The 26,775-nt window shown below is 35.2% G+C and overlaps 1 protein-coding gene across 1 annotated transcript in view; it reads right to left on the bottom strand.

The window, feature by feature from the left end:
• The window catches only part of LOC149554843 (medium-chain fatty acid ethyl ester synthase/esterase 2-like), a 203,310-nt gene that overhangs the window by 29,636 nt on the left and 146,899 nt on the right, over positions 1-26,775 (bottom strand). The window contains exon 13 of the mRNA XM_089828856.1: positions 3,956-4,025. Coding sequence (XP_089684982.1) covers positions 3,956-4,025 — 70 coding nt within the window. The remainder of the gene's footprint in view (positions 1-3,955; positions 4,026-26,775) is intronic.

The following is a 26,775-nucleotide window of genomic DNA, read 5'->3' on the forward strand; positions in this document are numbered from 1 at the left end:
AAAAATGTTTCACCTCTCCCCAAGTTGTCAAACGTAAAACAAACAGAGATAAGCTATACATTCAGTTGGTTACTAGAAACAAGTATTTTTACTTTTATGATGTATATGCAAGATGAAGGTAAGATTAATTGAGTTATATCATCACTACAATTATTTTACATTTAGTTGCAAGAGATAGATTTATCTGATGGATTGTTATATCAATCTTTCATTTATATGAATAATAAATATGAGCATATCTTCTAATCTTGAGTTATTGCCACAGTTAAGCAATTGGAAGGAAATAAATGATACAGTGGTATCTGAAGCCTTAATTGATACAATGGTATCAGAAGCCCTAATCAATGCAGTGGTATCTGATGCCCTAAATGATCCAGTGGTAATTAAAGCCCTAATTGATACAGTGGCATCTAAAGCCCTAAAAGATCCAATGGTAATCGATGCCCTAATGGTTACAGTGGTATGTGATACCCTAATTTTTATATAGTGGTATTTAATGATAATCGTCATTTGATTTTGATTTAGCAATATTGGATGGAAGTTGTTATATGATATTGTTATAGTGGTATTTGTGGACTAATCTGGGTGATTACAGAAGTATGCCTACAATGATTTTCTTGTTTCAAATTCCATGGTATGTGGATTTTAACTTCCAAAGTAATTTCACTGATGGTGTTTTCAGCTCTTCGTTAAGAAATTTTATTTAACTGGTTTTAACCGACAATCTCTTTCATATGAACTAAATTGATTTAACTATCTTCCTATGAAAATGAAGTAATATCTTTCTTCCAATATGTTAGTTGTTAATTTAGACTCGGGAAAAGTGGATGTTACACATCTTCACCAACCAAGGACATGGTGACACATCAACAGACTTCAAAGATATCATACTTCATTTGGATTCCCCTTCCTTCTTCCTCTCCACAATGGGAAGTATACTTGCATTTGTACTTGGTTTATCTTCTTCCTAAGAGCAAAAATGTTGTTTGTAGGTATTGGATTATCTTTTCTCTTCAAACACTCATTATCCTTGGAGGACATTATTCTCTATGGGGGGGAATATCATATCTCCTCATTTCCTTCCTATGGAAGGATTCTTCATTGTATATGCATGATGTATGTCATATTGGGAGGGTAGGGGCAGGGTTAGGGTAGTCTTGATTACTCCAACCATCCATGCATCTTGTTTTTCTTTTTTCATCTATCTTTTTGGGGGAAGGTTTTTCCCATGAGATTTTCCCTCTTCCTCCGCTTTATGAGAGATTGCATTGCATATCTTTTGCACATGTAATTTGTACATGGGTATCTAACATGGCCTAGTAGCCAGGACCCATCTTGCATTGCCATCTAACTTTTGTAAGCTTTATTGCATTCCCCTAAGTTGCACTTAAGAGGGGTTGGTGTAATTAAATATTACTAAGTAATTACACTTTACTTAATTTTACTTAGGGTAATGCATTTGCATGCTAGTTTTCATGTACACAAATAGGAGTTTGCGTTTTATTTTAACGCATGGTGTAGGAGAAATCTATTTGCACTTAGTTGTTGTCTCATGCCTCGGTGTTTGTGAGCTCCACCTTTGTGTTCTTATCACATTATCATCCTCTCATTGTTGGGACATGTTGCACATACTTTGTTACACAATGGAGGATAATCCACCTTTATTGGACTTGTGATCACACATTCTCTAGTTCATAGGTTATCACTTGCATCACTCCTAGTTATCATGCACTACCTATATATTCAACCACATCTACATTCTACAAATTTGAATATCAATTAGACAATAGGTACTAAGCATTGTACTCTTGATCATTATTGACTTAATCAATTGATCATCATTTTGCCTATCTCTCTTATACTATCTCTTGAGCTTCTAGATCTTGGCATTTTCATTCTTTTCCTTAAGCAAATTCTTACATTGTATCAAGCTTGAGGCAGATTCTTAAAGATTTCTTCTAGGTTTAATGAAGCTCTCCCAAAGTTGGATCTAAAGGCCCAAAGCAAGAACCTTGGTAAAACTCAGATGGAGCCAACTAGGATCAAAACCTGATCTGGACCAGTTTGGATTCAGCCAGAGTTCCCATGAACCACAAAGCACAGTATTTGGCTGCTTGGCATAATGTAAATTGCACTTTGTATTCAGGCATTATTTATAATCTTAATGTTGTAATAACAACACATTAGTTATGTCTAAAAGCTAATTTAGAATTAAATTATAATCACCTCATAAATATCCAATTCAATAATAAATAGAGGCACACTCATTAAAGTGTAGGCCAATCTCGAACTCCATGCATTCATTCTTCCAACCACAACAAAACTTATCAGCTTAATTATGTGTATACACTATACACATGCAAACCTAAGTTGCCAAATTGGATCTGGGGTTCAACGTCACACAGAAGTTTGGGAACCAAGTACATAGCCAAAAACAATTACCCAGGTCAGAGACAGCCGTACAAGAAATCTACCAAATATTTAAAAAAGGCTATAATTTGCACAAAACTATCCAAAAAACACAAATTATAAAAAATGAACCATAATATTCTAACTTTTTTCTATCAGTGATGATTTGTTTTTTTGAAATGCCTGGGTACAGCTAGGGCTCAAAGAACCCAGTAAGGATAAGCCCTGGACAAACCTAGAGCCTACCCACGTGAGATCTGATTTTACAATTATACACTGGGGCATACACATGGGATCTGGTATTAAAATTGTACTCTAGAGCATACCAAAACACGGATCAGACTGGGATTGGGACCTAGCATGGATATATAACATAAACATGCAAACCCAGCTACATAGATGGGCACACATGTGGGTGCAGCTACAGACTCTCACAAAATCTCAGACAAAGATTCAGAACAAATTGATTTGAAAAAAATCAATAAGTACATGCATGTATGCCGAACCTCAAACCTCAAAGATACTAACATCAGATCAACACTTCAGTCACATCTCAAGACACAAGATAACCCGGCTAGACATTATTGATACTATGTGATTAAACCTATTGCACCTCACCCAAATGCATTTAGTGTGTATAGGCACATTCAAGTTCATGGAGATGGTGAAAGTAACTAGACTTGAAAATAAATGTCTACAAGACTGGCTTTTAAAATTCATGAACTAGTTATCTTATAGACAAGTGACCAAAACAAACAATTCCAGCATAGCATGAATGTGAACAGGAAATACAGTAGAATGAATGATTCACCTACCCTACATGCAATCCAGTAGAAATGAAGCCAATATACCTTCAAAACATGGCCACCTAGAAAAAGTGTTACTAACATTCCATTTCTGCAGTTGGATTGTTATCTTTAACCTGATACTCTTTTGGTGGTATTTCTGCATTGAACCTGTTCTTTCAAAGTTGGCAAAATTCCATTAGGGATTCTTAATTAATTTCCGCATGATTGAGAGGCTTATTATGATTAGTAATAATCAGCAGACCAGAGGGTGTGAGGCATTATAGGGTATTTAAGAGTGAAGCTGCAATGTGTCTATGCTATTTTAGTGAGCCATCCTTTGTATTTCCTATACATTGTTTGGTAAGAGAAAGAAACAAAAACCAGTTCTTATTTCTTCCTGGAAATTTTCCCATTTTTAGTTCCCTAAAGATGAGCCTGGTGGCATTCATGTGTGTTTAAGTTCTACATAGTTTTCTTTATGTTCTTTGAATTTCTTGTTTGGTATAGTTTGAGCATGATCTTATTCTTCCAATGCACATCAAGCATAAGCCTCAGTATACAGCAGAAAGGTTTATCACTCATTCTAACAAAGGTATTGGTTGTTGAATTATATCATGAATATCTTGAGCACCTGAAGATTCGGATAATAGCTCCAATAATAATTAAGTTAATCAAAATGAATGTAATGCAAGTCTGGCTTTTGATTATGGAAAACTTATACATATGCTAATTAAAAAAGATATGATATTACAAATTACCTTCTTTCCACAATGCATTGGGGAGCTTGAATAAAGAACGGAGAGAAATTCCTCTGCAGCCCGCACCCACCTACATTGAAACAATTCCTCTATTTACTTAGTTTCTCCTTCAACATAAATTCTATATTATGCTTAACATGCCAGATTGTCACTGAGAACACTAGAAAGATTATGTATGAACAGCTGAATGTAAAATAATGTATGAACAGAATTCTCCTTCCATTCTTACCAAGACTTGAGGCAGCCACAGATTTTTGGAGCACAATGTTTATTTCAAGCATTTTCTTTAGCTACAAAAAGTTCTGTGTTAGGAATTAGTGTTTTTAATCCAAAGCTTTCTTGTGTGATTAGCCCTCAAAAAGATTTTAAGCTTGGGCTTGTGCTTCTCTTGGATAATCATGCAGTGCTCCTCTCTTAAATACCTTAAAATTGGTATAAATCACTAAAGGTCCATGATTCAACATGGACACTTTAGATCTTGGTTAACAGTCTGTCTCGCATTGCTCCATCTAATGTTGCTGCAGACGGAGATATTAATCCCCAAGATAAAACCAGAGGCTTTATGTAGCTAAAATCTAAGTAACAATTTCTAGTTGCCATCATATTGTCAGCATAGTTCAAAATATTATAATTATTAAATAATATTGCATTATCTAATTATTATTAAAATTCTATCTTAAAATAGGGACATGACAATCCGCCCTTCCTCAAATTGCTTGTTCTCAAGCAACTAGATAAAGTTATTCTATTGATTTGAAAAATGTACCTCTTTTAGTCCAAATTCTTAAGTTGTAGTCATGGATATGATAGAACCGTGTTGGTGTAATTAAATATTCACTAATTACACTACTTAAGCTTAGTTAGGATAATGCATTGCATAGTAGTTTGTCATTGAGACACACACAAGTTTGCACCTCAACTAAACACATGTTGGAATATTCCACTCTAGGTGGTGATAGTTGTTATTCACTCCACCTTTAGTGCACATATCACATTATCATCCTCATAATTGCACATACTTCATTGCATAATGAAGGATGATCCACCTTTGGTGGACGTGATTCCACCTTGTGTAGGTGGAAGGTTATCTTCTCCATATCATTGTCTCTTATCGCCTTGCCTATTTATGCAGGCCTATCATGCACATTTGAATTATGTCCAGTACTCCATTGATGTCCATTATCAATAATATCATTCTTGCATCTTAATGCAATTGTCTTGTCAATCTCTTGTGGAAGTTGTCTTAGTTTTTCAATTAATCCTATTTAAGGTTGTAGCTTCAATCGGATTGATTCGATCATGAGATATATTGTTGTTGGTAGAATATCATCGAGGCAAATACTTTTACATCTGCTTATATCTGTATGGTTCATATATTATTATTATCTAATGATGGTTAACCATAGAGACATGTCTTTTCATGAGACATGACTCCTCTCTTATTTAAGACATTCAATTTAGCATTTGGAACACACCAATACCATGGCAGTGTTATTAGATTTGCAGAAGCGATCTTAGTTACTCAACATGGTATAGGAGCAAGGCTGCAAATGTAAGAAAGTGATTAAATGAATCAGAGAGATCCATGGAACACACCTTCCCAAACCCAGTCAGTGGTAATAATATGCCTCGACAAAATACACATACAAAAGAGATATACTTCCTGTTCAACTTCAGAGAATTAGCTGGGTCTTTGGCATCTACAGACAGCGAACATCAAATCTGTGAATAAAATATGGAAAAAGAATGCCTGCGTACATACCAAATGAAGCATATGATATGATGATCAAAGTAAGTCCTTTGCAATCCACAGACAAGCAACGATAGAGTGGCCGATGCAGACAAATATATCTGGCAGTTTGAATCAGAAATATATATATTCAAAGCGGATATTCAAACTACCGTGGCAAGGACAAGATGGATAGTTGGGATGATAACTGAACAAACTGTTACATATTCAATGTCCACGAAGGTGAAGAAAAAGTGCAGTCAAAACTTGAGCAAATAAATAGATATTTCAGTCAGCAATGCGTTCAGAATTCAGATGGTTATATTGTACAGAAATATGAATTCAGTTTTTCGAAGATTTTTTCAAGGGAAATATTTAATTGGAGTAATAGAGAGGCAGTCTATTTTGATATGATTCTGGAAGTTCATTCTTATATTCAACAAGATATTTTGCAGAGTTTTGACGGAGTCAATTATTGCTGTGACCAATGAAATATTTTAATTTTTAACATTCTATATAACATGAGGATATCGAACTTATTTAAGCTTGAGGCAGATTATTTAATAATGTTCAATTGTGCATGCGCATGAGAGATGGGAATTTAAAACAACCATTGTCGTGTGTTTGGAACATGCAAGTTCATGGAAGCCTGAGATTGATTCAAACATGGGCATTCAATGATTGATGAATGCAGTCAATATTTATGTGCTAATCATAAATAAAAGTCTGAATATTGAAGAAAAATTAGCAGGAAGGACACTATGCAATGCATGGAAAATTATAAGAAGAAAATAAGCAGCAAGGACACTAAGCAATGTAAGGGCTAAGCAAATTTCAAAAAATTGAAAATACAATGAATTTTAGATTTTCAGTAATCTGGAAAAAAAAGGTTTTGATTGTAGTCAAAGTTTTCTAAATATTTTTTATATTTATATAAAATAATATCAACCATATCATTAAAATATATATCAACCATATCATTAAAGCAAGGGCACTAAGCAATGCATGGGCTAAGCAAATTTTAAAAAATTGAAAATACAATGAATTTTAAATTTTCAGTAATCTGGAAAAAAAGGTTGACTGTAGTCAAAGTTCTCTGCATATTTTTTATATTTATATAAAAAATATCAACACGAATAGAGCTCATTCACAAGGAGTAGTGAAGGTGCAACTGTAGTAGTTTGTCAAAGAGTGGGGCTAAGTTTCACATTCCAACAGCAAGGATTACATTGGTTAAGGAGCATAACTAATAGACCAAATTTGGCTAGTGTCGCAACTAATAGAATCGGTGATTACATTGGTTAAGGAGTGTAATTGATTAAAAGGATTCTTCCTCTGGCATCAACAGGTGAAGATATTAACAATGAACTTATTGAGGAGAACCTTGGTAACATCGATAAGCCTGGAAAACACAGGAATCAACATCATTGTGAGTGCCAGAGAAATTATGACATAACTGACCGTAGACAGGAATCCAGTGACCATCGTTGGGAACCACAGTGCATTTGAGCTAGTCACTTAGAAGTTACAGAGAAATATCCGTCCATTACCAACATTGTCGTTGGGATAATTATGGTCAAGGTACTACTGAGTAAGATGTCAGTTTCACTAACTTACCAGCTCAGGCATGATTCGAACATAGACACGAGAGGAAGGGAAGTGACAAACGGCTAGCTCTGAGTATGACCAAGTAACATTTGTTGATGATGGGATTAAAATCTGAATACCACGTGGAACATTCTTTGGAATTATTCATTGGCAATGAGTCTTACATCGTCCAAATTTAAACATTATTTCTACAAAGAACAAACTACAAAAGAGTGCACATTAACATTATCTGTATAGCACTGGGCTTTGAGCTACAATATTCTTATACGCCATGGACTTATTAGTGGGGCCCAATAGTTTATGATCTTCCCTGAAACTGTTTGAAAGGACAAATATTTGGAGTACTTGTGGCTTTGTTCTTTAAGATCTATCACACCATATGATAGAGGGGCTGCAACAATATTATGGGGGGATGCAACCATTCGCCACAATATTTGTATCATGCATGGAGGCTATGATGGAGTTGGTAATATTATTATCAATCTTGAATATCAGTTACACATTTTACAGACTTGTCAAATCTGAAATGACTTAAAGACCTCATAATACTAGAGCCAACAAGAATGATTTGATTGGCACAAATTTTTATTGTTTAATGATATCAAAAGTAGTAGATATAAGGAAGTTGTTCAACGATATATGAATGGGAACTCTACATTATGGGGGGAATAATAACCAATGTTCCATTCCCATTGTTTGACAAATGCTTATATGAAGGCATTTTCTAACTTGATGGATATGGACTTTCAATGAAGCAACTTGCATCAAGGATGCACAGATAAGTATTCATCAGCTTTGAGTATGTAATGACCCTACTCAAATCTCATTGAAAACTTTTGATTTTTGGCCTTGGAAATTTTGTCAAACACTTCACATACAAGGGTCATATGACTGATATAACATTTCAATTTGCTTTAATGACTCTTTTCTTCAATTAGCATCAATGAGAATGCTTGCAAGAAGACTCAAAATTGACTAAACAATGACCTAACATGAATGTGCAACTTATTTTGACAATATTCAATGCATATATGTGACTGAAACTACTTGCAATATGCAGCTACAGAAACTAGTAATTATGATAAACACTTTGGATGCAACCTAAGATGGCATTAATGCTCTTACAGCCAAGTGGCATTAATACAAACACTTGGTATGCAAAATTATAACATTATTTTATGCCAAAAGAGAACCTACAGCCAATTGACATTTTGTCAAACAATTGGCATGCAAATTAATAAGCTGATCATGAATGATAAAAACATATCCAATTACAACTATATCAGACCAACAACTCATGTCTCCTTTATTGCACATATAATATCAACTACAATGCTAGTATGAAATGGCCAAGACTCTTGGCATTACAACATATGCAAACTATGTAATTTTCTGAGTACAAGTGCAACCTTAGTATGCAATCTAAAATGCAATATATATGCAACAATTGACTTGAGAAACCTGGTACACAAATTGTAGAAGAGCTGGAGACTTGATTGTAACACTTGTTGATGATGAAGACCCCTCCAAATGAAGAAATCGACTCCCTTGAAGTGTCGCCCCTATTCTTGCCTGGCAATACTTTAGATAAATAAATGCAAACTCTAGGCTCCTCGAATTTGTCCTTGAAATGATTGTCTCGGCGATAGCAATTGAATGCAACAATACTCAGAACCATAAGATGCTTCAGTGATGTGCTATGAACCAAAATGTCTTGTCAATGGTGCCCCTTCTATAGTATATCAGACCACTGAAATTATTTACTAGCACCCTGATAGCTACTCCAAAATACACCAAAACAATTGCCAAGCTCTCCCAAGATGAATGCTCAAATACCCACAAAGAGACAATACCCAAATGAGACCATACAAGCAAAAATCTGAATATGATATGCAAAATTGTCCTCCATTAAAATTTGAAAAAGGATTGGTAACAATAACAACAATGTGCAATAAATGAAATCAACCCAATGATGAAATTCCCAAGCTCCAAAATGCCTCCAAATCCTGCAATAGATTTCCTCAAATCGATACCACCAAAATTTGACCAAGGGCCATAAAATTTTTCTTTGAAGTACAAGTAGAAAGTCTGAAGCAACTTCCTCAACTTTGCAATAGTTCAAGTGATATTTCACACCCTCAAAATTGCTCACCAATTGAGAGTTTTCGTTCTCAATGGCCAAAGACAACTGCAGAAACCCTAGGCTTCACAACTATCAAACATCAACATCAACAACAACAAATCTGCCTGATAGACAATGAGCCCTCAATGCCTATTTATTCTTTTTCCTCAATAGGTCGGCCTCCTTCTAGAACTTGCTCAAATCACATTCTAGAAGGAATATTATAATATTATTTTATTATTTTAATATTTCACTTTATAATTATAAAATATAACCCAACTCCTAAAGTGCAATATAACATTATAACATAAAATAAGGTTTCCAAAATTAGAAACATCCATGGTGATAATAGGAAAACCTTCATATGACCAAGAAATGAGCCAACCAAGCAACTAGGTAACTACCACACGATCCTCTTATCAAGTCCCATTAGCCTACAAGGATCAAGAGTAGGCTAATTCCGCCAAAATTCATTGCTCGTGAAAAAGGGGACATTACAAAGTATTATGTTTATCTACTCACTGTATTATCTCTCTTAATTGTATTTTGATACGTACTATAAGACTTATTTTCCTTGATCTTTTCCTTTATGTCTGGGGATGTTCTTGTAGGAAAAGAATGTTGGTACTTTACACATGCTACCACATATTGTGCATACTCAATCTTATGATAGCAGCTCCAAAAAAAATTTGATCTAGAATTCATTAGTTATCTGATGATCAAGTTGGATAAAGTTAGGCTCTTGAAACAAATATCCTTGATGATTGAGATTATAAGTATCCTTCCATATGAAGAGGGAGTCTGGCACTTCTTCAAAAGCAATGTAGGAGAATAGAAGATTAATACTTAGATTGAGTATAAAAATATGTGTGTGACTACATGATTTAGATGGGCCTACCTTTGTGTACATCATGAGGAAATAACAACTTATCACAAGAAAGTCGGAAGATTGATATTAGATTCAGAGGGATTGACGGGCATCCTTGGATGAAGAGAAACTCTAAGAGAGTAACTAGAGGACCTGACTTCCCAAGATCGTTGTTCAGAGGAAGAATTTTGAGGTGCAATCCCTTGTTAATGATCTCTTCTCTATAAGGGAGAAGTTCTTTGTAATGTACTCTCCTCTTTGAGAGAAAAATCTAAGGCGAAAACCCTTGTTCCACCCTCTAGGAGCAGCTATGGTGGATGCACCCTCTAACTTGATTCATGGTGGATATCATTTGAGTTATTACATGATGTTGTTGTGATTTATGTCGTGAAAGGTGACGATCTTTCATTTGATATATGTGTGAGGTCACTATTGTAAGGTGATGATCTTAGCAATAGCTTGACTATGTTATCATGATAGACTTCATTAAGTTGTTATGCTGGAATGTGCCATTAATCATGTTAACAAAATGTATCATGATCAACTACATTAAATTGTTGTCTAGGAATAAGTCGGAAATCATGATAGTGTGGTTATTATGTTGTATTCTTGCTCCATTGTCATGATAGACTACATTAAACTTGTGGTCTCGAACTATGTCAGAAGGCATGACAATAAGTAAATCATGATAGTAACTAGAGGACCTGACTTCCCAAGATCGTTGTTTAGAGGGAGAATTTTGAGGTGCAATCCCTTGTTAATGATCTCTTCTCTATAAGGGAGAAGTTCTAAGTGAAGTTCTTTGTAATGTACTCTCCTCTGTGAGAGAGAAGTCTGAGATGAAAACTCTTGTTCCACCCTCTAGGAGCAGCTATAGTGGATGCACCCTCTGACATGGTTCATGGTGGATATCATTTTAGTTACTACATGATGCTATTGTGATTTATGTCGTGAAAGGTGATGATCTTAGCAATAGCTTGACCATGTTATCATGATAGACTTCATTAAGTTGTTATCCTCGAATGTGCCAATAATCACGTTAAGGAAATGTATCATGATCAACTACATTAAATTGTTGTCTTGGAATATGTCGGAAATCATGATAAAGTGGTTATTGTGTTGTATTCTTGATCCATTGTCATGATAGACTACATTAAACTTGCGGTCTCAAACTGTGCCGGAAGGCATGACAATAAGTAAATCATGATAGTCCTGGATTGAGCCAAAAATAATGAGATCAAGAATGAATATCTAATCAACTATGTTTGTGTCCCAAAATGTGTCGGAAATAAAATAGTATATATATTCTTGAAGGGATATAATTGAGTATAAGTGTCTTTTATGCAAACTTGAATATGAGATTAAGAAGTTGATCATACCCTCCCTCGCTAAGAGGGAGTGTTAAAGTAATAGCCTTGGTTGGGTCTGATAAAATTGATATCAGTATATGGAATAGGTTTACACATACATATACATTATCACAGAGTTCGCCGAATTTCAGGCATAAAATTCAATTTTGGGCAAACTTCACATAATTCCATTAAAATTTGTTGAAATTCGACTTGTGTTCGTATGGAAATGAGGACGATATTTTTCATCAAGTAAAAAAAAATTAAATAGTGTTTAGGGGCTTGAAAAGCCATTGTTAAGGGTTTTTTAACTATTCAATGCAATACAGCTCGACTTCCCTAAGCCGCAAGACAGAAGCAAAGACAAGGTAATACCATTGTTACACGTCCAACGTGGAAAATCCAAAAAATTTGATTGTTCGACGGAGGCAAGATAGGAGTTGAGCCACATGTCTATCATGTCGTGAGAACATTTTGTTCCTTTCCGCCATGTCGAATGATTCATTCGCAAAGGTTTTCTGAAGGTGTTGACAAGGCTTCATGTTTTTATGACTTTTTTTTATGTTTAATATTAATATTATTATATAGTTTTGGGTTTGTCATATTTAGGTTTTATTTTTACCATATCATTTTCATATATGTATTATAATGTTTTTGGATTTTATAATTTTTTAAGAATATTAAATTGTTATAAATTTTATGTTTCATATTAAATTATATTAATAAAAATTTAATCATATAATTTAAATAAAATTTATATTTTATAGATAGGTCAATGTTTTAATAATGATTTTAAAACTATTTAACAATGTTAAAATATTTTGCTCATTTACTATATATATTTATATTAAATTATATTATTCAATAATTAATCATATAATTTAAGTATAATTTATATTTTATAAATGTGTCAATTTTTTTATAATAATAGTAGATCTATTTAACAAAGTTAAAATATTTTGCTAATTTACTATGTTATATATATACGGAGAATTTAATGTCGAACTTCTTCCAAATTTTTACTCTTGTCGAACTTCATTCGAATTTTATGGTTACTGAACTCGAATTCGAATTCGAACCTTGTGACTTAGCATTTACATAAACATATATATGTACATACATATATGCATAGGTTTGATTTCCTCCACATACTGATATCATGAGCTATTTCATACTTTATGATCATGCCCAGTTCTTCACTACATTTGTTGTTCTTGTGTTCTTGCTCTATTATCATGATAACAAATGTATCATGACAGACTACATTAAGTTGATGCCCCGAAGTGTGTTGGAGGTCATGATACTTGTCATAATGGAGACTATATTAAGTTGATGTCACTACGACCATAGTTGTTATCTGATAAACTACATTCAATTGTTGTCCCGTAGTGTGTCGAAGATTAGATAACTCATATCCTTCTTCGGTTATATAAAAATATAATTATTGGTAGGTTCATGATGTTGATGCTAGTGTTTATTATGTTTATGAGATGATCATATTTATCAAATCCTACCTCAAGATCATTGTACTCATCATCATAGAATACATTAAGTTGTTTTCCTTGAGATCATGGTTGTTATCTGAGAGATTGCATTCAGTTGTTGTCCCAGAGTGTTGGAGATCAGGTAACACATCTTTCTAAGATATAACATATTCTTTTGGTAGGCATCACGGATTTAATGTCAATGCACATAAGAATATAAGTATGATGAATATCGTATGATTGATATTTCTTGTTGAAACATACTTTGGATTATATTGAAAGATAACATCTGAGTTGATAAATATATGTTGATATCCTTAAATATGTTATTCCATTAATATCTTATTGAGATGATATCTCTTCATATACTTGAGAGCATAATGTGTTCTATAACAATCCTCCCTAGCTAAGAGGGCATGTTAAGGTTGTAGCTTCAATAGGATTGATTCAATCATGAGATACATTGTTGTTGGTAAATCATCATTTAGACAAATACTCTTACATCTACTTATATATATATATATATATATATACACACACACACACACACACACTTAGTTACCTATGTTGGTTGGTTTTCCCTCATAAACACATCTGGTTTCGACCCAGTTCGAGGTTCTGGTCGAGTTTGACCAAAATCTGGTCAGGGTTCCATTTTGTGGGGGGTGGTTCAAATCCACTAGTATGAAATTCGAACCCAGCTGAATTTGATGAGCCTAGTTCGAATTTACATCAAACCTAGGCGACTTTCCAACAAGAGGCAGCTTTTAAGAGTTTTTTAGAACATATTTGATATTTTTCTAGTTCCGCTGCCCTAAAAAAGGAATGTAAAAAGGTTATTTTGGCCTTAGCTCTATTGCTGAGCCAATTAATGCGGAAGGACAAGGAGAAGGAGGAGGAGAAAATGAGAAAGAAGAAGAAAATGAATATGATGAATATTAAAATTTAATACATTATGATTAGTTGAAACTTGAAACAATGATACTTGAACTTGCTGTTATGATTCATGGATCGTGATTTAGTTTTAATGTTTTGAATCTTTGCTGTTGAACTTGAAAATTGAAATATATGATGGGTATGAGCTTGATTCATGATGCTATGATTACAACTTACATGTTTGTGTAAGTTTATGCCTATGGTGTTTATGTTGTTTAAATGATTAAATCATATAATTTTATGATACTCTATGCTTCTACGCTTCATAAATATGTATATATATATATATATATAAATTTAATATATTTTTTACATGTTTTTCTAGAACGAACCCAAAACTCTTTCCAAATCTTTGTCGTACCAGCGAACCGATTCTTCGAACCCCTATTTTCAATCGAACTCGAACTGATAACTAAGTATATATATTATATATATGGTTATACATATATAATTGTTAATATCATAGATTAAAAAGCGCCGGTATTTTGGCAAAATCGTGATATATCACGCAACAAAATGGACAGCGATTTAAACGCCTCATATATCAGTGTTGAGTATCTGCAAAAAGCGCAGCGATATCTGCCGCAAAAATCACCATATCACGCGAGTTATTGTGGGGGAAATATTGTTGACAGTCAACTTAAAAGTTGTATATAAAAAAAAAAAGATTGCGGGCCCGCATGTAAGTTTGGGGTTTTGGTTTGTTAAAATCTTAAAATAGAATATTAGTGATAGTGAGTAATAGGAAGAATTCTTTCCCCTTAGAATAGTAGGCTCACGGATGATACCCTTTGGCATTTGGGTTTACCATTTGACACAGACTGCGCAGCAATGACAAGATTTTTTTGCGAAATAATATAGCCTATATTAACGTTGTTTCTATTTTTTAACTCTTAAATTTAAAATATATTTTTCAAAATATAGACTTATAAATATAAATACTGTTTTACTATAAAAAATTATAGGGTCTGGTTTATATTATATAATGTACAGTAGCTTGTAATATTGTATATAATATATGAAGACTATAGTATATTATAAAACAAATTTTATTTGTTATGTATACTACATAGAAAATATAAATACATATATATTTATAAATTTAAATACTTTACATTTCATGAATACATATCAAATATCTATAATGAATTATCAATTAGATTCATTTCTTAAATTTTTAGATTTAACTCAAAAAATTTATTAATATATGGTGGATATCTTAAATCATTATATGTTCTACAAGTATTTTAAAGAATATTTTAATATGTTGTATATTTTCTAATGTTTGATAAAAGTGCCGATTTATTACCAAATTTTTCGCCGTGTTTTTGCTGATTCCGAGATTTTCAAATTTTTTGAGTTAGCCAAGATATTGCCGAAACCGAATTTTTCAACTATGGTTAATATATTATTATTATCTAATGATGGTTAACCATAGAGACATGTCTCCTATCATATTTATAAGACATCCAATTTAGCATTTGGATCACACCAATACCATGGCAATGTTATTACATTTGCAGAAGCAATCTTAGTTCTCGATAATCCCAGGGGTGTTGTAAAGTCACCTCATGGTATTAGAGAAAATTTTAATGTGGTATCAGAGCTCTCGAGGTGTAAAGATCACTTCTCAAGGAGTATAATCTTGGCTTAATACAGTTGTGGATGCAAAATTTGACAATTTGTGCATCATCATTGCATAATCTATTTAGAGGAAATTTGAGGTTTTGTATTTTGTACTATCTACTGAAGGTGAAAATTGAAGCTTGTTGATAAAAATCAGAGGTTGGCATCATACTAAGGAAGTCCAAAAAGCCATAAATCAAATTTTATTTCATCCAAATTGGAAATTTGAGGTCAAATCTAGAGCCATTTGAGTTTTGGAAGTGTAGTGGCAACGATTCAATAAAACATAATTTTAGAGGCAATTTTCCAACAGCAATATCCTAGCCATCTGGACTCCTTTTTTGGAGCAATATTTTTTGTTTTAGGGTAGAATTTCATAATCTACACAATGGTGCAAGTAAAGTCTAGTTTCTATTCCTAAGTGTTTTTTTTGTAAATCACAAATCTCAATTTTTGCAACTTTTGAGCCCTCGCTTCGCGTCATATGAACTCTTTAGGTGCCATTATTTTTTTAATGTCCATAATTTTTTAGATTTGGCACCAGTTTTCAGGGATTGTAACCAAAAATTTTGCTTTCAAAATTTGTCTTAGTTTTGCAATTATAATGAATAGGCCTTAGTTTGGTCCTTTGCATAGTGATCTAAGTCTACAATAGCTTGATTGTGGGGTATAATCATTTGTGATCTCAATTTGTAATATGAAAAGTGTTTCATTGATGTAATCATGGGATTGTGGACATCCTACTATAATAGATTCAGCTAGGGATACTTATGAGTCATGGGCAAAGGGAATAATCATACAATGTAGATATCTTAATCTCTTGCCTCATCTTTATGGATTCGTACCTAAGTTTAATATCCTAAAGACGAACTTAGCTTGAAAGTGATCTTGGCCTGAAGGGAATCTCTGTTCGGGGGCAATCTCGATCTGATGGGAACCTCAACCCGAAGGGGATCTTTATCCAAAGGGAATCTCGATCGAAGGGGAAATTGATCTGAAGGGGAACTCAGTCCGAAGAGAATCACGATCCGAAGGGGATCTCGATCTGAAAGGGGAACTTGGTTTGAAGGGAATCTTGACCCGAAGCGGAACTCAATCCGATGGGAATTTGGTTCCGAGGGGGGAACATGATCCGAAGGGAAACTCGATCCGAAGGCAATCTTGGTTCAAAGGGGAACTCGGTCCAAAGGGGAATCTTGACCCGAAGCAGAACTCGATTCGAAGGGAATCTGGTTCCGAGGGGGGAACTTGATCCGAAGGGAAACTCAATCTGAAGGGAACCTTAGTCTGAAGGGGATCTCGACCCAAAGGGAATCTTGATCCAAAGGCAATTGCTTTGATACCACTATAATGTTCCCGACGATTTCTGCCTTTTTGAAACAGTTGCAGGTAGAAGGTTTCTACAATTGTAGATAGTGTCTGTATGGTTACAAAGAGTGCTTGCACATTAGCGATAAGTGTTGTCGTACGGTATGTGTGTAGGTCGTATGGTGAAGAAGGATATCACCGTACAATGAGGGGGAATGTCCTACGATGAGTATGGTAACTGTACGATATGGTCTTGGAGTCTGTACGAGCTGTAAGGTGATGGTGTACGATGTTCTAGGGTTGGTCGTACAATGGCAGATAGAAGGTGAATGGGATGGTCGTACACTAGCGAATACAAAGTATGAATACGTAATGTCGATGTGTGGTGTGATTGTATGCCTTCCTGGTAATTAGTTAGAGTGAAAACCAACAAACCAACAACACAGATGTATCGCCAATGAACACTGCAATTTATTTAAACATGTGCCAATAGTTCCAAAAACAATGATACTCCAAAATAATAACAATACTCAGATTTGTCAGACCCGAGCAAGAAATACAGAGATGAAATAGGGTGAGGGTTGAATCCCACCGAAACTGGAGAAAGCCTAGGGAAGATCTTTCACTTCTGAAATGGCAAACAATATTGAACTTGTATCGTCTCAAAATGGAAGCACTTCCATGTTAAGAGCATGTAGCCCTCCGAGTAAGTGGTTCGAGGTCATGTCGAGCACCTTGAATGGGTTTTTACATGGATCTAGTTATTTCCCCCCTGTTCTACTTCTCTCTCTCTATTTCCAGCCTATTTCTAATAAACTGCTTTGCAAAATGGAGGACTTTGGCCTCTGGGTCAAGAGCGACCTTCTGGGACAAGGTCGACCTTGACCTTGACCTAGGTCAAGGATGACCTCGATCCTAACCTAGGGAAGGGTCGACCTCGTCCCTAACCCCAGGTCCCATTTTCAATTTCTAGGAGTTTTGGGATCTCGGGCTTCCGAAAGTTTCTTTTCCCACTTCTGGGTCGGTTGTTTCAGGTTTTGGAATGGTACTCTTAAATTACATTTAATCTAGGTCCATTCTTAGGGGTTAAGGTTAAATGGGATTTAATGCTCCTATGTCAACCTTCTCTAGGAGTTTGTGCCCTAGATCACTATATAAGGAAGCCTTCTTCCCTCATTTTGACATCCATATATTTCATGAGTGCATCTACTATCTATGAGCAACTACCTACTTTTCAAGTGAGCAAGCATTCTATCATTCAAGCATTTAAGTTCTCCATTGAAGATCAAGGATTGAAGCATTCAAGCCTTTGAAGGGATTTAGTTCAAGCACTCAAGATTCATCATTCAAAACCCTAAATCTAGCCATCATGGTGGTGTGCTCTTTCTTCAAGATCCTTTGTTCATCTACAAGATCTATTCATACTTCTTTCAAGGTGGATTCTAAGAATACAATCATGGAGGTTTTGATTTACATTTGTTAATGTTATGTTCAAGCTTTCATATCAATATACTTGTTTACATTTCAAATACAATTGCATATCTATTGAGTATCATAGCTTCATTGTTAGATTTACTTCTACTACTTGCTAGCATTCTCTATTTCAATTCCATTATTAAGGTTGATTCCAAACCGGGCTTTGACTGAGACAAACCCCTCATCCAAACAAACCATTTTTCTTCGAGATGCAGGTGTGGAACAACAAATTGGAGAGCAAATTTGGAGATCCACGAAAAAAATTTTCATCGGAGCAATGTAGGTCAAGGTCGACTTTTTGGGGTACAATTGTGTCCCGGGGTAAGATTGTGCGCCCCACCAATAGGGTCAAGGTCAACCTCCCTTCAAAAAGATAAAATATTTTTGGGTTTTCTCTGTTTCAACATTTCCAATCTAGATTAGGTTGCAGAATTTCCCAAAACTGTACACAAACATCAGAAATCAACATTTTCCAAATTCAAGGTTAGTATTTGTCTTTTATCTATTTCAGGATTTAAGCACATACTCCCCTCAAAATAGAAAGAAGACTAATTGAACCTCTTTTCACCTTTTTCTTCATCACTTGATCCATGCATTAAACACTTTCTTGTGCTTAATCAATTTGGATCATTCCTTTTGGAAATTAGGGTTGAGAAGAGGTTTCCATTTTCTTCCTATTCAAAACTCCAACCGGAATTTGCAGTACAAAGAAATAATCTCAATCGCATACTAACAACTACATACATGTCGCACATAAATACCCCTCCGCACAAAACTCTCGAGGGTTTAAAAAAGAGTGCCGACATGGCAAACACCTACGAATAATTAATAAAAATTGGGCACCATTATTAAATAATTAAAGGTCCAAATAATATTATTTAAATTTTGGGACCATTAATTATTTGAAGTATTTTATTAAAATTGGGGACATTATTGTTACATCCCAAAATTTTGACCTAATTAAAATTAGTATAGTCGTTGAGTTGAATGGATTCTTCTTTCCTGTTCATGTGAAAAGGGTAATTAAATGTAACCATTGTTTCCTATGAAATTGGTTGTTATCAATTATTATGTATAACCGTTTAATGATGATGGTCGTTAACCATTACTTGTCATATGTTGATGATAGTAGTTAGTAGTTGCTTGGTTTCGAAATTATGGTTATTAACTAATTTCTTTACTATTATCTATGCTAATTGTTAATATGGATTTATCTTGGGAACTTGTTATTATTGTGGAAAATGTTGCACAAGTGCACAGGCGATTGCAGGATCAGACAAAGGGGAGAAGCATTGCTTAACGGGATCTACAGAACGGGGTACTACCTTAGTCCATTTATCTGATCGATAGGTATGACCTCTAACTATCTTGGTAAGGACCTAGCGACTTGCATAATAGGGTACAATCACTGGACACACATGAGCTACTAGACAATCATTAAAACATTAAACATTTTAACTTAATCAAAGTACATACCTTTAATGGTTTATATTGACATTCTCATCACTTCAAATAATACGTATATATGTATGTGCACATAGGTATAAAAGTATGGTGTCATCATAGTATTAATTTATACAAGCTCATATCTATTAAAATATGTATACCTAAATTTGCATTTACCTTGAGAAGGTATGAAGATTATCATCTTCCAAATAATACATGTATTTAGATATGCATACCTTAGTAGGTATAACCTTGGACAAATAATAATAATATAATGTCACCATTTGAAATAATATATATGTGTGCAAATATATATATATATATATAATTTATCCTTTTTGATTTAGTAACCTTCAAATTCTACCTCATATTTATTTGTCTTTATAAGAGATGAGAATGAACACTTGGCATTTTTTATTTATCGGTGGTTCAAGAAGTCAGTTTTTCTTCTTTTTATAATTGTTCCAAGAGTCACGGCTTCTTGGAAGCCTTTATATTTTCTTTGAATGTCTTCTTTCGAACACAAGTCGAGAGAACTAAAAACCCAAGTTCCACATATATACCTCTGCTCCCTTATTTTCTATCATCAGTATTGCTGCGATTGATTGAGGACAAAGCCGAGTCATTGCTTTATCTGATTTTGGAATACGCATTTCCAAGAGCCAGTTGTACAGAGTCAAGCCCAGGCTCCACATCTTCTTGATCAGGTTATGTGGTCAACCTTCTCAATTCATATTTGTTACATGTATGCATTCAAAAACACAAAAGCAAGAATTGTGTCAATGAATTCTATGTATCATTGTTGACTGTAATATCGAATAGTACATTTAAAGAGTCCATCTCTCCAAGTCAATTCTAAATCAATTGTGTATGTTATGCTAAGATGTCTCTTGTTTCAGTCGGATTCCATATTCAAGCTATTTCTTTCTAAGTCCTTAAAGAGAAGTTCTTGGGTTTTAAGAATTGTATTATGATAGTACTGAATTTATAATATTCTTTGCACCGGCTAAGACTTAAAAAAAGAGTTGAATTACTTTGATATTTGACACCTAGGACTCACCCAGCTAGATCGCCAAGAAAGAGTGTGAAGAGATAAGAGAAAAATTTGAAAGAACATGAAAAATAGAATCAGAAGTGATACAATAAATTTATTACAAAAGAATCGCTAAATAGCTAATGCATGTCCACTCAATTTTATCCTGTTATCAAGTCGAGCGGTGGTGATCGGGTATTAGAAACCCATCCAAAAACCTTGGCCAAGGTCATTAAAGGCATGCTTGCCTTCTAAAGATCACATGATGTTAGTAGCGCCAGTTATTCAGACATGTTCGTCCATAACTGTGCGGACATTCTAAACACCGGTATTGCTCCAATGGCTAGACAAGTAGTGCCCCAAGCCTAGGCCAGGGGTAGGGAGGGCTTTCTTTTCAAAAGATTGTGTGGGGATGGATATGGTCCGCAGTTGTGAAGTCAAAGCCTAAGCTAATCCTTCTCCTCTTATCCGAAAGCTGAGGCTTGCACAACTAGTTCAAGACCCTCCAATTAGCTTTGTATGTTTCTTCCTTTATCCTTAGTTATGCATTTACTTTGTTTTGTGAATATCGAATATCATAGTATGAATGGTGATGTTTTGAATTGCTTTAGTAAACATGATAGGAAACAATTATTTCAGTTGGCAGTTATTTTTGTTGATAGTTATTCAGTTGAATGTTATTTCAGTTTTTATCTCATGAAATGGAATTAAAGATGTTTTATTTCAGTTTTATAGTTTAAGTATTACTTTCATATTTATTTGAAATCAGTTTTTAGCCCTAATCTTTTGGTTAAGAAAGATCGTTTGTTACAATTACAAATCCTCGCCAGCCAAAGATTGCTTATCCTCAAGCAATACGCAAACTCTAGGATCCCAAACCATGCGCGGATGTAGATTGCTATATCTGCTGAAAACTCCATGCTTCTTTAGGATCACATGTGCATAATTGAATTCAATTGAGATGAGTAGACGACCATTCGGGCTCCGCAACGCCACTCTAATATAAACATTGTTATATCCAAAACCACCAAGATCCCAAGGGAGCCAATCATTAAACACATTGATGTCCAGATCCATAATCTTCATGCAATCATCAGTCTCCTCAAGAACTTCACTACACATGTAGATCCTATTATTTTTATGAGGAAGCCATTCACATGAAAAAATTGCAGTCATGCATGACGTAGGCACAACTGAAGGATAAACTCCATATTCAACCAACTGTGGTTGCTCCTACAAGAAATCGTCCATAGCATCTCCATGAAGTTAAACAACCATCAATAAAACCTTCTCATTCGAAGGGCCACTAATAGAACCCAAATTTCCATGAAGATGATCATTGGGTGTTGGTTTGACAATATTTGTGTTGTTATCTTCCTCCAGAATCCATTCCTTCATCTTTGACTTGGGTACCATATAGATTTTGTCATTGTGATAAATGATATCGCCAACCACCTTGTATCTATCATCTTGCACTTGACCATCGAACAGTAGGCATGCAAAAGTATTCTTGGAGTACTCTACTAACAAATGTGCCTTCCAATCAGCTGAAACATGCGATAGAGAATATTGGGCATTACTAGGTGTCATAGTGTGATCCAAGACTAGTCTCTCAATTCTCCAAACAGGCTGACAGAATAACCTAGCTCTGATACCACTGTAATATCCCGAAGACGAACTCAACTTGAAAGTGATCTCAACTTGAAGGCAATCTCGGCCCAAAGAGAATCTTTGTTCGGAGGCAATCTTGATCCAAAGGGAACCTCAATCTGAAGGGGATCTTTATTCGAAGGGAATCTCGATTCAAAATTGAAATTGATCCGAAGGGGAACTTGGTCCGAAGTGAATCTCGACCCGAAGGTGATCTCGATTCAAAGGGGGAACTCAGTCCAAAGGGAATCTTGATCTGAAGCAGAACTCGATCCGAAGCGAAACTCGATCCGAAGGGAATCTAGTTCTGAGGGGGGAACTTGATCCAAAGGGAAACTCGATCTGAAGGGAATCTCGGTCTAAAGGGGAACTCGGTCTGAAGGGAATCTTGACCTGAAGCAAAACTTGATCAAAAGGGAATTTGGTTCCGAGGGGGGAGCTTGATCTCAAGGGAAACTCGATCCAAAGGGAATCTCAGTTCAAAGGGGATCTTGACCCGAAGGGGATCTCGAGCCAAAGGGGATCTCGACCCGAAGGCAACTGCTCTGATACCACTGTAATGTTCCTGACGATTTCTACCTTCTCGAAACAGTTACAGACAGACGATTTCTGCCTTCCTTAAGAGTGCTTGTACAGTAGTGATAAGTGTTTTCATACAGTATGTGTGTAGGTTGTATAGTGAAGAAAGATATCACCGTATGATGAGGGGGAATGTTGTACGATATGGTAATCACACGATATGGTCTTGGGGTTCGTACCGACTCTAAGGTGATGGTGTATGATGTTCTAGGGTTGGCCGTACGGTGGTACACAGAGGGTGAATGGGATGGTCGTACACTAGCGAATACAGAGTATGAATATGCAATGTCAATGTGTGGCATGATTGCATGCCTTCCTGGTAATGAATTAGAGTGAAAACCAACAAACCAACGGCACAGATGTATCGCCAATGAAAACTACAATTTATACAAACATATGACAATAGTTCTAGAAACAATGATACTCGAAAATAATAACGATACTCAGATTTTCCAGACTTGAGCAAGAAATACATAAATGGAATAGGGTGAGGGTTGAATCCCATCGAAACCGGAGAAAGCCAAGTAGGGAAGATCTTTCACTTCTGAAATGGCGAACAATATTGAACTCTATCAAGAATTCGTAGTACAAAGAAATAATCTCAATCACATAAACAACTACATGCTGCACATAAACACCCCTCAGGAGAAAACTCTCGAGGGTTTACAAAAGAGTGCCGACATGGCAAACACCTACAAACAATTAATTAAAATTGGGCCTCATTATTAAATAATTAAAGGCCCAAATAATATTATTTAAATTTTGGAACCATTAATTATTTAAAGTATTTTATTAAAATTGGGGATATTAACACTAAGCCAAAAACAAAGTGGAAGAAAATAGTTTGGGAAGATAAAAATGGTCATATTAAAGGAGTGATTGGTATGAGTCTGTTTTCATTTTTACATCATCTAGCTTACTCCAAATCCATGATATTTATTGCCGACAATGTGGACAATTATTTGAGAGCTTTTTGGAGATCCACATGTTCCTCTATTCCCAAATGATCCTAATGCAAATTGTCTCATTCCACATGATAATGGAGATAATATTTTATATGATGATGATACATTAGATGAGATTGAGTATAATGCATATATTGAGAGCAAGGATGATCCAGTGACTCCTCTTGCAGCTCCTACTTCTCTAGTGGAGATCACACATTCATCTCTTGATGATTACAAAGAGTTATTACAAGAGATGTCTATTTGTTTTCCTGATTGGGATTCCTATTTGTTAGATATGGGTTTATTATTTGTGCAGTCTCACATTTCAGAATTGGAAGACATACTTGAGGGGGTTTCACTTCTCTTTGATGGCAGTTCATAGTTGGAGTTGATACTTCTTCACCTTCTTTGGAGATTGACATGCTTGATTCTTCTCCCTCCCTTGGTTTGCCACATTTCATGGTTCAACTTGATGACGTGATAGATTCCTTGAGCTTAGAGATGCCTATTTGAAAGATCCTTGATGGATGCCCTTGCCGATCTGCTGTAGTTTTTAAATTAATAAACTATATTTTCTTGTGATTTCTTTGATGGTCTTTGAGAATAGACAGAAGTTGAAGAAGGTTTTGTTTTTTTGTTTTGTGTTTTTTGATAGTTTTCACAATAGTAATGAATAATGAACAATAAACATGAGAGGAGACTGAAAATAAATAAGAGCATAGAGCCAAATCAGAATTGCTATAAATTGTACCAGGCAGATTTCTAATTTATAAAGCCAAATAATAAATCAAATGCAGTTCCAAGGAGCTTACATCCAACAATGATGCCAAAATACTGCAAATGGCAGCCCTAAGACTGCAAGGAATCACGTCCCAGCTGAAAGAATCAATCTGCAATGCTGAAACCATAAATCTGCAACCTGAATCCACAATAAAGAATGGTGTACTCTATCACTGATAGCAACGCACACTATCTGGAGAATCCAATGCCAATAACTGCTGAGGGTTACATCCCAACCAATCCAGAACCTGGGGTTTGCGTCCCAGATGAAGAATTGCTCTCTCAGAGCCAATTCACAAAAACAAGGTTTTCAATATGCAAAAGATGATCTTAGAATGAAGCTTCCATCTCCTTATAACCCCCTCTCAATTGCAAATCGAACCCTAAGTGTCTCCAAGTGGTGTTGTGTAGTGAAAATGTTATAATTTCTTATTTTAAAGTGGTCGTGTTACTAGAAAATGACCTTTTTCCTCATAGATAGAATTCCATTCACTGAAATGCCATGAGACCAAAGAGAAAGATTTAGAGAATTTTGAGACCTTTCCAACGAGCTATCACACCATAGGATGCACATCCAGATGAGGCCAAAAAAACCCCTTATTACTCCAAAATGATTATATTATTAACCTTATTTTAATTTATTTAATCACTAACTTAGGAAATATTTAAATATATTAAAATATTTCCCAAATGGTCCCAAAATGACCAATCAAACATGAATCTGACCTTGTCACCTATCTGTGACTGATGTCGGACAAGATGGGTCAACTGGCAGTCCATCCCTAAAATCTAGGGATGCTCCTAAAAAGTAGGAGATAGCCCCAATCAACCGAAATTGAGTCCCAATGACTCTACCCTACTATGTGCACCTTTGAGAGAACTGTCACTAAACTGGGAGTTCCTCCTAAAAAATAGGAGATGCACTCTAGTCTCCAAAGCGTTCGCCGAGGTCTCCAAATGCCTCCTAGACCACTCCTAGTCAATCCCTACAAATTAGGAATCCCTCCTAAATTGTAGGAAACTGTTGTCTACTGCTCCAAACTACTTGGAAAGCTCATGCATGACTCTCAAAGCCCCTGGGTTGGTTCCCTCTACGCTCTGCTAGCCTATGGGAACCAGATAATAGACCAACCCTGCTAGAAATGTTGTCACTAATGAAGGGTAGAGATTGGGGACATGACACTATTCAGTCTTTAAAGATTCATACTTGGAGACCTCTGTCCTTTCATTTGGATGTTGGTTAGTTTGCGACATCATCAGCTTACCTCATTTGGATTCCATTTCCTAGCTTTTATTCAAAATGGGAAGTAATCTTGCATTTGTATTTGGTATATCTTCTTCCCAAGAGAAGAAATGTTGTTTGTAGGCATTGCACTATGTTTTGTCTTCAAACACTCACTATTTTTGTAGGACACTCTTCATTATGGGGGCAATATCACATCTCCTACAATCCTTCCTATGGAGAGATCATTGATTGTATATACGTCATGTATGAAGTTCTCGGGGGGTCTTGAGTAGTGCATCCATCCACGCATTGTGTGTTTTCATCTCTTTTTTTAGGGGAGGGTTTTTCCCATGAGGTTTTTCTCTTTCTCTGCTTTATTAGAGATTGCATTTCATGTATTACATTGCATATTATACATGGGTACCTAACATGGCCTAGTAGCCAGGAACCTTCTTGCATTGGGATTTTAAGAGCATCTCCTAAGTTGCACTTAACGGGGGCTATTGGTGCAGTTAAATATTCACTAATTACACTTAAGCTTACATAGGATAATGCATTGCATAGTAATTTTTCATTGAGATGTCTAGGAGTTTGCACCTCACTTAAGCACATGGTGTTGGAGAATTCCTTTCTAGGTAGTGATAGTTGTTATTT

This window comes from Cupressus sempervirens, chromosome 5, assembly GCF_028749045.1.
Source record: "Cupressus sempervirens isolate cs-2001-9-10 chromosome 5, ASM2874904v1, whole genome shotgun sequence".
NCBI lineage: Eukaryota > Viridiplantae > Streptophyta > Pinopsida > Cupressales > Cupressaceae > Cupressus > Cupressus sempervirens.